General features: G+C 37.6%; 1 protein-coding gene across 2 annotated transcripts in view; it reads right to left on the bottom strand.

Moving 5' to 3' along the window:
• Positions 1–670: 670 nt before the first annotated feature.
• Positions 671–16,666, bottom strand: part of MTHFD2L (methylenetetrahydrofolate dehydrogenase (NADP+ dependent) 2 like) — a 112,542-nt gene continuing 96,546 nt past the window's right edge. For both annotated transcript variants that reach the window (XM_080659117.1, XM_080659116.1), the window contains one exon: positions 671–1,972. In XM_080659117.1, coding sequence (XP_080515243.1) covers positions 1,860–1,972 — 113 coding nt within the window. In that variant the 3' untranslated portion in view covers positions 671–1,859. The remainder of the gene's footprint in view (positions 1,973–16,666) is intronic.

Raw genomic sequence — 16,666 nt, forward strand, 5'->3', positions numbered from 1 at the left:
TTGGCCTGTCTTTTAGCAAGAATGGTGGTAAGCTAGTTTAGCAAGAATCCCCCAACCCTTGGCACTAATCAAGTTCCTTTTAATAATTTTCCATCCACTGATCCCCTCATTCTGCTCATTGACTATAAATCCCTAGCTGTCTTTGCTGTATTGGGAGTTGCGTTCAATCTCTATTGCTATAGTGTTGATCCTATTGCTATAGTCTTAAATAAAATATTTCTTACCATTTTTAACAAAGATCAGACTCATTTTTCTTTTACAGTATTTTAATTAGTTTCTGGAAAGGCTCACTCCTGAATTTTAGCCTAGCCATAGGGACAAAAACCTTTAAAAAATAACCCCTCCTGCACTTTGGGGAAAGCAGGGCTCAAAATGACAGATTTCACCTTTTCAGTGCACATGTATTTTTGGTCATTTTGTTTGATAATTTGCAGCCCTTAAAAATTAAAAAAGGCTCATTTCTGAAATGTTTGTGTGAGAGCTTTAAATTTAAACTTCTGTCAGGGTTATCAGACAAAGATGATCTAGGCTGATTGTGGAATGAGCCATAGAACCTTTACTTTCCTGCTTGAAAAACTTGTACATTTCTCAGCATGCTGTAAAGAAATAGATAATATATGAACAAAGAAACTTACAGACATCTTAAGGAAAAAAGACAGGTATTCTTATTCAAATTGCTTTTATTATACAGTTAAAATACTATTAATCATAAACATCTAGTTTATTCTCACGTAAATAATAAGTATACACATCATTAAAAACATGCATTGGTAAGAATCATTATTGGTACATAAATATACTGGGATTTGAGTATGAAAACAATACAATTATGTGGCTAGAGCAGTCTCAAGATACCTTCAACTGAGAGTCACATGTATTTCCTAATTTAAATTGTGTTAGAAGCACAGCATCTACTTTGAGAACCAAATGCTGTAAGAGAAGAGGGTAGAACTGTGGGAAAGAAAACAGATTTTTAGTCGTATTCTAATGTTTAACATTGGCACATTGTTTGTGTGTTTCCACAATTGATTTCTGCATCTGTGAAAAATCATAATTTGTTCTTTAATGAAGGCCTCACTCATAATATGTCACCTTAGTTTTGTTTTGTGCATTTGTTTGCTTTTGGATTTTCTATTATTCCTCAAAGAAGGCACTGTCTACATATTTTTCTAGAACAACAAAGAAATTACGTGTAAATCTAGTACATTCTTATATTTTTACTATAACAAGTAGTCATTTATAATTTCATATAATCATTACCTTCCCAAGCAGCACTTCATTTTTTGTTCTCCTTGTATATTTCTCTTTCCTTGATTGAACATTATCTATTATTAGGATGCCTCATAGGATGCATTTAGGAGATATATAAGATCAATATTTTATTTTTATATTTATCTTTCTTTTAGCAAGTTAATTCTTTTTAGCATATGATATAGAACTAAAATATTTAAAAATTGATCATGCTTATGGCAAAACCTGAATTACATTTTACATGGGTGTCCATTTGGCTGACAAAACATTTATTGAAAACATATGGCATGTGATATTTAATTGTGTCAAAATATATTATTTATTATGAGCCCTTTATTGTTTTAATATTATGAACAAATATTATTCATAAAATAAATGTTACCAATGTTTCCATTGAAATTGTTTTGTTTGTTTTTTCCCTAAAACTCAAAATCTGTTAGCAGGAAATGCATAAAGTTGTGTGAATCCTCTGATCCACAATGATTCCATCCATGAAAAAATAAATATAATGTAGAAATAAATAGCTTTGTAGTAAAATATAAAGGATTTTCCCCTTTGTCAAGTAAATAAATAGCATGATTTCAGCTTGCTTCGTTCTTTCATGTGACCTAGTAAATGACTTTTTTAGCTGCCAGGAGTGTGTTCTTCAGAAGCATGGCCACCGTCATGGGTCCCACGCCTCCTGGTACTGGAGTGATGAAGCCAGCCTTCTTCTTTACAGCTAATGGAGGAAACAGAAAGTACTCTTTACTTTTACATTTTTCTGGGGAGTTGATATTTTTAAACATACTGAACTGTTAAAAGATAAACTGAGGCACTAAAAAAATTTTAAGTTTATTTGAGCATTTACCGATTGCAATTGGGCAGCGCCAAACTGGAAGTGGTTAGGAGAGCTCCACTGACAGGAACTCGGGAGAGGCTTTTTGTTTGTTTAAAAAATTGTGTTTAATTTTTCAATTACAGTAGACATGCAATATTATATTAGTTTCAGGTATACAAAAAAGTAATTAGACATTCATATAACTTATGAAGTGATCGGGCAGAGACCTTTATAGAGAAAAGGGGGAAGCAAAGTCAGCAAGTTATTGAAGGATAGAGCTTTGAGTCTAGCTGGATGTTTGTGACTAGTGGTCTTTAGGTTTGTACTTCATAACTTTAGTTCATTGAGAGGCTTAGATTTGTGTTTGCTTCCACAGGCTGCCATGGCATTAGAGCCACCTCAGTCTACTGGCCTCCTTATTTAATTAACTTAACAGAATACAGTAGATTTTTCTGCTTTACACATGTAACTAAAACAAAACAACTTCAAATTATTTTTATAATAAAGTAGGCTATAACACACACACACACACACACTTAAAACAAACATTCCTGTGTATGATATCTAGTGTGGAAAGAATACTTTTTTAATGCATAACCTGATATTATTAAACACATGCTATTTAGATGTATAGCCTTTTACAAGTTGGCTCATATATGCTTCTACATGAATCAAAATCAGCAGATGTTTTCTAGATCTTAAGTATTATTTTTGTAAAATTTATATTGCCTTCTGGAAATATGGCTTATAAAATTTATATTTACCTTATTTGAAGTATAGTATCAGATGGCAATAATTCTTTAAAATCATATGAAAAGCAAAGGAATAATATTACTTGAAGAAAAGTCCAAATAAGTTTAGACATCACACACACAAAAAAATCCAACTAGTATGTATTATAAATCTTCTCATGATATGTAATGAAGTAAAGATAAGAATATTGTGATTTGGAAGATAATATTTTAGTTTTCCAAAATGACTCTCTATGGGTAATGAAGCATTCCCTTGCCATACTTCCATCCCACCTTATTCTGTAAAAGCCCTAGACTAGGTCCAGAGCCGTTCTGTAAATAGCCTCACTATTTCTTCTACCTGGAATTTTCTACCATATCCAACTAAGAAACTCTTTACTACCATATCCAACTAAGAAACTCTTTATTAGTCTTTAAAAGCCAATAAAATGTCACCTGGCTATAATTTTTCTCAAAAACTCACCCCTCCAACATGGACCTCCACTCTCTACATTTCCAGGAACTTTATAGCTACCACCGTCATGGAATTTACACTGTGCTGTCATTCTCTTCACTAGACACCAGGCCTTAGAAGGCAGAACCAAGTCTTTGTGGTAGTGGAGGTTGTCATTTTCAATCTTTGAACTTCATGCACATGTTAGGTATTCACTACATTTTGATAAAGTGAACTAAATAGCCCTTGAAATTTAAAATCTAAAATCAATTTGCAGGAATATGTTAATGCTGTTGGTTGGATGTAAGCAATATCAAAACAATTCAGTTTCAGCTAATTTCCTGGAAAACTCAAAGTACTTATTTTTCCTGAGGCTGACAAACTGCATTTTTCGTTTTCCAATAAACTGACTTGATGACATGAGTAATACCACCCAAGACCCTTTCTATATGATTGAAGCAATGCCTTCAAATATTTTTGCAGTTCTCTAGCAGAAATGTACTATATAGAATACTACTACTATTTACACCAAAAGTGTATAAAATAAATGAGTTGTAAAATACTAACTTTGAAATATTAATAGATGAAAATAAAATACTGAATAATATGGTAAATTAATAATAAAATACAAATTAAATCTTCAATAGAAAACAAAATGATTTATTTCACAATCAAAAGATGGATAAAAGCCAGGTTGGCATGGTTGAGCATCAACCTATGAACTAGGAGGTCACAGTTTGATTTCCAGTCAGGGCATACGCCCGACTTGTGGGCTCAATCCCCAGTGTGGGGCATGCAGGAGGCAGCCGATCAATGATTCTCTCTCATCATTGATCTTTCTATCTCTCTCTCCCTCTCCCTTCCCCTCTGAAATCAATAATAAAAAAAGGTAGATACAATTGATTATCTCATGGACTCTATTGTGGATATGTAATCATTTTTACATAATTTAATTTTCAACTTTGAAGAGTAAAGTGGCTTGAAATTATGAATATATTGAAAAAATAAATAACCATAGCTACTATCAATTGAGCCCCTACTACTTACCAATAACTTCCTATACATTATTTTAATAATATTTAATTATTATTTGATCTTAATAGATGAGGAAAATGTGGTTCACTGAAGTCACTGGCTTACCACTCTCCTGTAGACATTGTTCAAAGCCAGGTTTGAAAAATTCTATAATTGCATAATTCCACCCCTTCCCAGTACAACTGTATTACCATGACCTGAACAAATAAAAAAGTCCTAAGCAAGGCTCATGTGCCAAAAATAAACTGCTTTCTCAAAGGGTTAGGAGGACATTCGGAAAATAGAAACCAAGAGGGAAACGTTCTAATCTAGTGCTTTTCCTACATTTTTACTATAGGTGCTCATAGCTTATTATCTTTGGCTTATATCTAACTCTTCAAGTTACACAGCTGGCTTAGCGGTCTGCGTTGCTTTCTTCCTGGATGTCAGGTCAGATAAACCACTTGTTTGCTTAGGTGTCATGACCCTTCTTTACCAAATTACATTTTTCACAACATGGTTACTATCGCATTCTTGTGCTCAAAAAGTGATCTTTGTGGGGAAGAACGAGGGAATGGAAATGAGCTGTTTCCTGAAATAATACCTGCCCAAAATGTGTAGCTTGGTTTTTGCATTTTCCCACAATTTACTGGTAGAAACTAACACACAGTTATCCTGTCCTACCTATCACCTCACAGAATTAGACTATGTGATGGGTAATGAGTTTTCACCTGTACCAGAGTAGGGCTTCCCTGGACATCCATAAGCATTTATCAACAACAGAGCCCTGTAGATTATTAAGTAGGCAGAAGTTTATGATATCATTGTGAATACTCCCTGGTTATTCAAATACTTGTTTCAGATATATTTTATCTTTAAAATAAAGTGAATAGATATGAAAATGAAATTTGTACATAGTCCTAAAAGGCAGACAGTAATGAATTTGTTAAATACATATCCTATATAATGAAAGGCTAATATGCAAATTATCCCCTTGACCAGGAGTTCAACTGGGAGTTCAACTGAAGTTTGACCGGGGGGTGGGGCTGGCCAGCCAACCACCCGTGGACCCTCCCCCTGGCTGGCCCCATCGGCCAGATCTGGGTGGGCAGACCCCACCACTGCATGAATTTGTGCACTGGACCTCTAGTATAATATATACAAGGTCTTTATTCCTTTGGATTTGATTTTCATGGGAATCTATGTCTGAGAAGGAAATACAGAGATGGGCAAAGGAGGTTTACAGTTGTTCATATGGAACATAATACAATAATTAATAAATAGTAATGCAAGAATAAACTCAGTGTTTTGCATACTCACGGCTGTAAACCTAGTTTTGCCCACCTCTGCATAAATTGATGTGCTGCTGGCTAGTCTTACTGCATTCTTTGTCTATTTACATAAGGACTAGGATATGGAAGTAAGTGATTTCTCAGGAAAGGTAAGGGATTATCATGGGCAAGTGCCAGTGGGTTCAGATGCCAATGCTTAAAAAAATTCTCTAGTCTAATGATTTTGCATAACTATTTCATAGCTGTCTTAAGTGATGAGTTTATAAAGTATCAGAGGTGGTTTATGACTAAAATTAGTCATGTGAGAAAGAGTTAAGTTCAATACATGTTTGATACTCTGAAAAGCATCTTCCCCAATTATGTGTGCAAGAGAGTAAGTTAACAAGCATTACTTCTCCAGAATAACCTTTTATTGGCCGGTCTTTCCCTGAGGGCAGACAAGGGTTTGTACCTGCTTATAGAAGTTGATGCTTTTAAAGATTAATCCTATAATGTGTGGGCAAAAGTGTTCTATATGCTCCATTGAAAAGAAATACAGAAGCATTTTAAGGAAGTAATTTTCTTCAGAGACTTCCTGTGTGTGTGTGTCTAGGTGTGAGGGAGTATATGTGTGTTTTAAGGAAAATGCCCAAAGTTCTGTTTATATGAGAATCAGGTGTTAGACCTTCATTGCTATCAGCACTTTTATAAGAGACTCATGAACAGGTATTATAAAAACCAGGGTTAAATTCAATTTCATAAAGTCAACATAATTTTAAAGTCAGTGAAACTCTTAGGCAAATAGAACAATCAGCAAATCCTATTATTGCATGGAACTTGCTCTAAGGAATGAGATTTAGATGGAAATGACATACATGGCCATGTTTAAAGCAGGTTCCTGAAAAAAAGTTATTTTGAGGAAAGGCAACAATTATCTTGACAATTTGAATGACCTCTCTGTGAACTTTAGACCCTGCAAAGAAAGTTCTATAGATTTCACATGGTCAAACTCAAATTTGAAGGCTTGGGACAGGAAGAATAGTAAAGTCACAATGCCAATGGGATGTTCATATGGATATTAGAGATAGGTATAGTCATTTTTTTATAGTCTATTATAATAGTCTCTTGGTTTCCAGTCTCTACCACATTAGCCATATAAACTGCAGCCAGATTTAGTCTTTAAAGCACAGATTAGATCATTTCAGTGTATATACATTGGATGAATCTTCACTGTCTCTAGAATAAAATATAAATTCTTTGTCATGATAATTAAGGTCTTTAATAGCCTGGCCCTGCATCCTGTTTTGCATTATTTCCTAACCCTTGCATGTTTTCCTAACTCAATTACTCTCTGTTCCCACACATGCTACAAACCAGCCCAGATAGATTCATAGCAAAGCTTCCTTGAGAACAGCCATAGTCACTGTCCCTTAGAACTTATAGTCTACTTGGGAGATGCATATTACAAATACAATGAATTAAATAACAGTTGATCTAGGCTATGAAATGTGCTACAAACGAAATGTCCACTGCTTTGTAAATGTTAGGAAGACTTAACTGAGCCTGAGCTTTGTATACACATGTTTATCTATCTCAGGTTCAGAAATCTGATGAATCAAACTTTTCCCAGTGAAACAGAGAGGTGAGGAGTAGACCGTGCTCCTGGTCAGGGAACAATGTTAGCGATGAAGGTGGAAAGAAGCTTCTTGCATGTGGAAGGTAGCATGAACTCTTGAAAACCGCAAGAAGGCCAGTGTGATTGACACATAGGAGCGAAGGGGAAGAGTTGCAAGAGACGACAAGGAAAGGCCAGTTCATGTAGAGCTTAGCAGATAATGTTGAACATTTTGGATATTAAGAGCAATGGTTAAAGTAGTTACATATTTATAAATATTATGAGGCAGGATAAGATCAAATGGGAAACTAAACTCCTGTTCTGTGTTTGCATCTTTCTCTAATGAAGTTAGATTATCATCCGCGGTAGAGAGAACGAGGAAAACAACATAAAGTGAAATGTGCTAAGATTGAAATAAGTTCTGGCACTTGTATGAGCACTTCAACGAGGAACAGGAATCAGATATGGGGGTCAGAGAAATATTTGTAAAGTGACAGAAAAGTTTCAAGATCTCCTGAGGGAGTAAGAAAGGAGTGAATGCAATGCAGACACAGCAAATAGTAAAAGTGAAGGAGGTTTGGACATAATGAATCTTATGCAATAGAAGAGCTGAAAGAAGTTCATTATGACCAAAGAATACGGTGAAAGGAGAGTAGAAAGAGATAGAGCTGAGAGGAGGTAATGGCTGCATGACCCCGAGGTGAGGGCTCTGGAGTTACTACAGCTATATTACTGTGTTCAAGGTAAATACATTTTTAGGAAAGTCTTTTGTGAATGAATTTGGTCATTTATATCCTATATAATAAAAGCCTAATATGCTAAGTGTCCGACCATTCATTCAACCATTTGTTCGACCACTCGACCAGTCACTATGATGTGCACTAACCACCCAGGGGGCAGATGCTCCGACCCATAGGTTAGCTTGCTGCTGGGGTCCAGCAGATCAGGACTGGGCGAGATGGGCCAGACACGACCTGGAGCCCTCCCGTGGTCCCTTCCAGCCCCGATTGTGCACCAGTGGGGTCCCTGGCCTGTGCCCCCTCTCGCAACCCGAGTCCCCTCAGGGGATGTCGGAGAGCAGGTTTCAGCCTGATCCCCACAGGCCTGGCTGAGGGACCCCCTGGTGCATAAACCTGTGCACTGGGCTTCTAGTATTTAATAACAGCAAGTTTTACAAGATGAGACATTGAATAGAAAAATGAATACTAAATAATTTTCAGAAGATAATTAAAATAAAGGAAAAATTCATGCTGCATTTTTGTAAAGTTTCCGGTTCTTGTATGTTATTAAATTTTTATTCAAGAAATCATTTTTCAGCCTGGAATATATATCTAATCTTTGTGTTCCCTTTTATCCACAATGTGGACAGCTATTCTTTTCCTGTTATTGACTTCAGATTTCTAAAGGGAAAAATTAAGAAAAAATTAGCTTGACATCATTTTATTATTCTTACTTGATGACAAGCACTTTTCAATGTCAGGACAAGAACTACAGCTTAGGAGCAGAAGTTATTCATTTCAGGTGATGGCAGGGGATGGAGAAGAAACTAAGTGTGCAGTGTACATGTGTGCCTCCAAAATCCAGGGGTGACACATGATTACAGGTTTAGAAATATTACTCATAAAGAACACTAACAGAAACATAAGGGACATTTCACAGTTTTGATAAGTGCCCTTTCACAGTTTTGATAAGAAAAAGGAAGAAGTATGTGATCATGAACCTTTGGCACTGACAACCCATGCTTCATGACAGGTGTCTCTGGCTTGTGTGTTCCATGTCATTATTTTCTCTGGAAACTTTACGTTCCCAAGTTCCCAGGGCCTGGGCTTAATAATCCAAACTCTCACCAAAGTGCTTTGTTAAGAAAACTCACTGATTCTCAGGCAGATAGAGCATTTCTGCATCAGCACATTATGTACCCCAGAGGTCCCAAATAATGGAATTTCCAGGTGTATCTACACAGAATTAATTTTGCTAATACAATTTGCAACTTGTATATTCTGGCAAAGTCAAAGAATATATTTGTGCTTCATACATCTATTTCTGGGTGGAGGAAGAGGAACTGATGTCTCAGGTATCTATAGGAACATTTCATTTCCCTTTGTATTCTGCCCAGCTCTCTGTCACTTTGAAGGAAGTACTCTGTGGCCCATGTCAGATTTCCAGCAATGATGCAACTCACTTTGAAAATCAACTCCCTTCCACAAAAGGAAAAGGGATGATTCCTTACCTGTGGCAAGGCAGCAGAAGAAAAATTTATTGTTCCTCTCATGTAAATTTCCGCCTCCTAGTATACATGTGTAATTGTCTAAATTAAATGCTTGGAGAATTTTCCCATGCTTCTAAATGCAGGCCATTTAAGGCCTGACCTCTTAAACATATCCAGTATAGTGAAGGGGAGACAAGCTTCAGGAGAATGAAGTGCATGAATAACAACCAGAAAAACCTGTCTGGCATAGGTCTAGAGAAATAGTATGACTCAGGAGGTAATATGGAAACCACTGCACTTTCTCATGTGGTTGATATAAAAATGACACTTAAGAGCATGATAAGCCAGAGGGAGGAAAATGCTCCTGGACAAGTGAATGGCTCACCACTGAACTCTTGCAAGGCAACAAAAATCAGGTGCCCTAGAGGCAATTTACTATGCTTTCTCTTGCATTTTTCTGATTGCCTGATTCCTGGGGTTTATCATGGCCCCTGTGGTGCAGTAATGGTACTGGCAGGATTAATGCCCTAATGGGGTACAAATGTATGACATTCTGATCCACATTTATATACCAACTAGAGGCCCAGTGCATGGATTTGTGCACCAGTGGGGTCCCTCGGCCTGGCCTGCACCCTCTTGCAATCTGGGACCCCTCGGGGGATGTTGGAGAGCCAATTTTGGCCTGATCCCCACAGGCCAGGCCAAGAGACCCCACTGGTGCACGAATTCGTGCACCAGGCCTCTAGTATGCGTATAAGATCTTTGGTTAATCTCTTCCTCCCCTCCCCCCTCTCCCTTCCCTCTGAGATTCATCAGTCTGTTCCATGTTTCCATGCCTGTGCATTGAGTGTCTACCCCCTGAAGGACAATGCGTGTCATAGCTACTGGTTGAACAGTTGAATGGTTGCTTAGGATTATATATATATATATATATGTATATATATATATATATATATATATATATATAGTATTGGCCTCATTAGGTGGTGATCTGTACTTACTTCTAGTTCCCATGCTATCTCCTAGTTCCCATGCTATCTGTATGTGTAGGGTGGCTAGGCCATTTTTTTTCTTGCTTTAGTTACTTTTCTTTTTATATTAAATCAAATAGAATATATCTAGTTACCTGCTTCACAGATGTGAATACATACAAATACTGCTCATACCACACAGAAGCATTCAGTGGAGCCAAATAACAAATCAGTGATGCCATGGAAGATCGAAATTTCTTTTCATGAACTCTATGATCCACTAGTGGAACCTCCTCTCTGACCACGATGCTGTCGGCTGTCATTGCCAGTTTCTATTTTGGAAATCAGGAATAGTGACCACTGTTATGATAGTTCTAGTATTTTATAAAAATGACTAAAAATATCTTCCTTTCATTACTTTCTTAAAAAAACAAAATCATCATTTACTCCTATCATTCTCTTCAATCCCTTTCCTTCAAGCCAATGAATATTCCTATTCTACAGTAGAAAATCTGTAAGCTACATAGTCTGTTTGGAGTATCCTCAAAATCCCTTAGCAGAGCCTTGATCTCAATAGTTATCATAACCCAAGATACTACAACATAAAATTTCCCTCTCATTGATCTTTGTATTTTAATATGAGGCCATGAGAAACATTTGAAAAGCAATCTCATCATTAAGTGTAAGAATATAAGGACCTGCAGGGGCATCAGGTACTTCTCTTGTTCTTGGGGATGCCCTTTTTGTGCTTCAATTTTAACTCTTCACTGTAAGAGTATATCAATCAATGTTAAATACATTATACTGCGCTGGCAGGTGTGGCTCAGCTGGTTGGGTGTTGTCCCATGCACCAAAAGATTGCTGGTTTGATTCCAGCTCAAGGTACATACCCAGGTTGCAGACTCAATCTCCAGTAGGGGGCATGCAAGAGGCAGCCAGATGATGTCACACTCTCACATTGATGTTTCTCTTTCTTCCTCTCCCTCTCTTTCTAAAAATCAATAAACTATCTTTAAAAAAAAAAAAAAAAAGATCTAGACTTCATAATGAGCATTTTGTCCATAATGAGCAATAATGGAGATGGTTTGCTCACTGATGACAGGAATCTCATAGTGACTATCAGTGGCTCTACCTGTTTTGTGAAATGACCTATATGGGTACTATGACCACAGTGTTAGTAACAGTGTCTCTAACAGAGGCATTTGCAAATTTTCATCAACAAAATGACTGGACAAGATCACTTCTGGGTTAAAGCGTTAGGTCTTCCCTTATACCAAAGCTGGACTTTTGGGTTACATTGTAATCATCTACCATAAATAGTTGATATTTTGAGTCAAACTGATCAACTGTATTATTATGGACTGAATGTTTGTGTTCCTCCAAAATTCATATGTTGCAATCCTAATCTCCAATGTGATGGTATTAGGAGGTGGGGCCTTGGGTGGTGATTACGCCATAAGGGTGGAGCCCTCATGAAAGGGATTAATGCTTTTTTTTAAAGACCCTAGAGAGCTCTCTCACTCTTTGTGCCATGTGAGGATAGAATGAGAAGTTAGCTGTTGTAACCCAGATGTGGGTCCTCACCATAAACTGACTATGGTAGCCAACATCCCTACCTATAAGAAATAAAAATTTGTTGTTTATGCTGCTCAGTCTATGGTAATTTACTATATCAGTCCAAACTGACTAAGACACATATCTATATATATAAAAGCCTAAGTGACCAGCTGACCAGCTGACTGGCCAACCAACAGTATTTATGATGCACAATGACCACCAGGGAGCAGAAGCTCAATGCACAGGCATGAAAACATGGAACAGACTGATGAATCTCAGAGGGAAGGGGGAAAGGGGAAGGGTGGGAAGAGATTAACCAAAGATCTTATATGCATACTAGAGGCCCAGTGCACGGATTCATTCACTGGTGGGGTCCCTCGGCCTGGCCTGAGGGGATAGGGCCAAAACCATCTCTCTGACATCCTCCGAGGGGTCCCAGATTGCAAGAGGGTGCAGGCCAGGCCAAGGGACCCCACCAGTGAATGAATCCGTGCACTGGGCCTCTAGTCATCAAATAAAATGATTAACACTGAAAAGTGAGTTGGTAGGGAGTAAGTTTAATTTGTTTTTGTTACAATATCACAGATTAACAGTTCTGTAAAAGTGATATAGTTAAAAAATAGCCCTATGTCCTTAGATTTTAGTAATAGGCTCTTAGTTTTCCATCTTGTACAACACACACTTGGGAGTAAATAGTGCTGAAACTACTTCAAAATAAGCTTGTTTTAACATGTAATCTAGAGAATATAAGTTCTGTGAGGCAAAGGACTATGCCTGGTACCTTGAAGGTGTGTTGGGTGAGAAATATGTGTTGAGTAAATCAACAAATGACTCAATGTATGTATCATTATTAGATCTGGGTTGCTATAGATTAATACTTTGTTTGATGTTACCTTGAGTAGGAGTTTTGTTGCTATTAAGGCAACTTTAAAGAATTATCTCTGTAAGAGTAATACTTGACATTTATAAGTGCAGAGGATGGTCATACGAATGACCAATGATCTGACTAAGATGACTGAGACCTGATGTGGGGTGGAGATACAAAAGAAATGCAGGGCAAGAAGTTTGCCTTACAGCGGCATAAAGTATAGTAGGGAAGAACTAAGTAAAAGTTCAAGGTAGTAAAGGATTACGAGCAAAATGAGTAAGTTAGATGAGATCTGCTTAGGGGTTGGGAGAAGATGGGAATAAGTAAGAGTCCTTTAAAGCTGATTCATGTGACTGTTGGGTAAAGAACAGACTTGATGTAATTACACAGAAGAGAGCTGAGGCCAGAAAAGTAAAGGAGAGCAGGGTGGTAACTAAAATGTGAAGTTATATATTTCTAGATTAGTACTACAGTGGGAATGGAGAGAAAAAGTGAATAGTGTGTACATGCACAAACACACACAAACTATTTTCTGCCAGCCATATGCTCAGCAAGTTGCATACATCAGCTCATGTGAAGTGATTATTTCATTTAATCTTCAAAACAACTTTTTAAGATAGGTATTATTACCTCAGTTTTCAGATGATAAAATCAAGTCTCAGAGAGGTGAAGTGATTTGCCTAATTGTTTTAAGCAACAGAGCCAAACCTCAGTCAGCCTGACTCCATAATCTTTTATGAAAGGTTGGTCATAATATAAAAAAAGTATGGAGTGAAAGGTAACTCTTAGGCTTCATATGTGGAGCACTATGCATATACAAGACATCTAGAAGCAACTATAAGAGAAAATATAGATGAAAACTGCTTTAAGAGAACTCCAGGTGTTTTAGTTCCATTTCTAGTACTTTCTCAGAAAAATAGTACTAGACTTCTACATGATTTTAGATCTTCTTCTATCCTCATGTTTCTACTATTGGTTTCAAATTTGAGGAATAATTCTGACCAAATGGAGTCCCAAATTATAGGGTCCCTTTTGCTGTAGGAGAGGTTTCCTGTCCAGTGGAGATCCTTTAGAAGGATGCAAAGTAAGGCTTCAGCTATTCTGACCACAAGTGTTACAATATCATACCTTACTCATTTAACATGCAATGCTGGGCCTACTGTTGAGTATGAAAGACTTTTGTAATTTTTTCTTCCTTGTCTTTGATCTGCTGTTCCCTCTACCTGAAAAGAGTCCCCTTTCCCTCTGCCAACTCTTTACGTAATTACACAAACTTAGGTGAAATTCATTGATCCTTTCAGACTCATCTCAAAAGGATTCTAGAATTGCCACCTTCCCTCTTGTGTATTTGAAAATTCTTAGAGTCATAATTGATTCTTCTCTTTCTTTTATATCTAACCATTTACCCAATCATTCTAACTCTCCTTTTAAATTATAATGCCATCTAACCACGTCTTAACACCTTCATCCATTACCAAGCTCACCTTGGATAATTTCTTACTTGGATAACTAGAATAGCCTCCTAATAGGTACCCTATCCATACCCTTACTTCTCTAAAATCTATTTGCTATTCAGTAGCCAGGGTGATCCTGCTAAAACACAAGTCCACTGTTATGTTTTTCCCAAAAAATCCTTCAATGGCTTTCCATTGCACTTAGACAATCCAAATTCCATTCCATGGTCCATAGGCCCCACTTGATATGGCACCCCTGCTGCTACCTCTTGAGCTCCACCAGGCATGCTGCTCCTCGAGGTCTTCACACTTGCTGCTCCAGATGCCGGGCATGTTCCTCTCCCACATATCCACACGTCACTCTCCCTCATTTTGTTCAGGTCAGCAGTGAGCCTTCCCTGACTACCCTTTCTAAACAACCTCACTCCACAATTTTCTAACCCCCCTTGTTTTGTTTAATTTTTGTAACATTAAACACTGCCTAAGATATTATATTAATATGTATATATTTATTTATTATTTTTCTCCTCCAATTAGAAGGTAAGCTACCTGTGGGTAAGGATTTGCCTATTTAGGACACTATTGTATTCCAAGTGCCTATGACAATGTCTGACAGATAGCATCTTCCCATCCCTTCCAGTATCCCAGTCCCAAGCCCCCTCTGGCCTCCAAGGATTCCTGGGAGGGCCATGGGCAACCCCTCCTCTTCCCACTGTCCTCCTCAATTCTATATGCAAAGGGGTGTTGTGAGAGTTCAGAGAAGCCCCTGGGCCTCTACAGGGTTGGGAATTATGGTTCAGGAAGAAATTGATAATAGTAGTGGGCTCCGCTATGTGTCCACCCCAAGGCTTGGGGTGTCTCATTTCTGGTACAGTTTTAGAAGTAGCGAGTTGTAGGACAGAGAGTAGACAGACTAGTTCAGGGTCTGGGCCTTCTCTTTCCCCCTCATTTTCCAGGGAAGCTGGGCTAAGGACGCTTTTTTCCTCCCTCTCTAGGACCATCCCTTTTCATCTACACATCCCTCCCCAAGTGCAAGCACAGACTCCATCATGAAAACTGACCTTCCCAGTTGCTCATTTGAGCTGGTGCTGGTCCTGTATCCCTCTATCCCCTGTGGCCTAAAGGGTGAGGTGAGCCAGCTCCAGGAGGGCACTGTCCATGAGAGGGTGCCCTGCAGTAGTGGCACACAGAACCTCACAGGAGGACCCAAAGGGTACACAGGGCATTGAGGAGCAGAGAACCAGGAGAGACAGACTCTGTCCCTCTCCCTGCCCCCACTGTTTCCCAGCATGAAGCTAAAATCCTGTGCAGTGTGGGGGTTTTTTATTTTTATATTTTTAAAATGTATTTTATTGATTTTTTTACAGAAAGGAAGGAAGAGGGATAGAGAGTTAGAAACATTGATGAGAGAGAAACATCGATCAGCTGCCTCCTGCACACCCCCTACTGGGGATGTGCCCACAACCAAAGTACATGCCCTTCACCGGAATTGAACCTGGGACCCTTCAGTCCGCAGGCCTATCCACTGAGCCAAACTGGTTAGGGCAGTGTGGGGTTTTTTAATTAAGACAGAACATTGTGTAAGTTTAAGGTGTACAACCCATTGATTTAATACATTTACATATCACAATTATATCGCAATTATTATAATTTATCGCAAATAAATTATCATTTATTTTTTGTGATGAGAACAATTGAGATCTAGTCTTTCAGCAAATTTGAAGTTTATAATATAGTATTGTTGACTACAATCACTATGCTGTGTATTATATCTCCAAAGCTTATCTTCTAGTTGCAGATTCACACCATTTAACATCTCCCAAATCCACCTACCTTCAGCCCCTAGTAACCACCATTCTATTCTGTTTCTATGATTTCAGCTTTTTAAGATTCTACATATAAGTGAGATCATGCAGTATTAATCTTTCTTTGGCTTCTCTTACTAAGCATAATGCCCTCAGGTTCCATTCATGTTGTCATAAATGGCAGGATTTCCTTCTTTCTCATGGCTGAATAATATTCCATTTTATCTATCTCTATCTCCCTATCTATCTATTATCTATCTCATATCTTCTTTATTTAATTCATCCACTGAGGGACACTTAGAGTGTTTCCATATCTTGGCTATTGTGAACAAGACTGCAATAAACATGGTAGTGTAGATATTTTTTCTATATCCTATTTTCATTTCCTTTGGAGATATATCAAGAAATAGGAAAGCTGGATCATAAACTGAAATATAGAAATATGTTGTTTTTCTGTACAATAACAATGAAATATATGAAAATGAAATAAAGAAAACTATACCATTTACAATGGTATCAAATACAATAAAATACTTAATAACAAATTTAACCAAGTAAATGAAAGATCTACACAGTGAAAAGTACATGACTTTCATGAAAGAAATTGAAGAAGACACAAATAATGGAAAGATAGCTCATGCTCATG

Source organism: Plecotus auritus (assembly GCF_963455305.1).
Source record: "Plecotus auritus genome assembly, chromosome: 1".
NCBI classification, from domain to species: Eukaryota; Metazoa; Chordata; class Mammalia; order Chiroptera; family Vespertilionidae; genus Plecotus; species Plecotus auritus.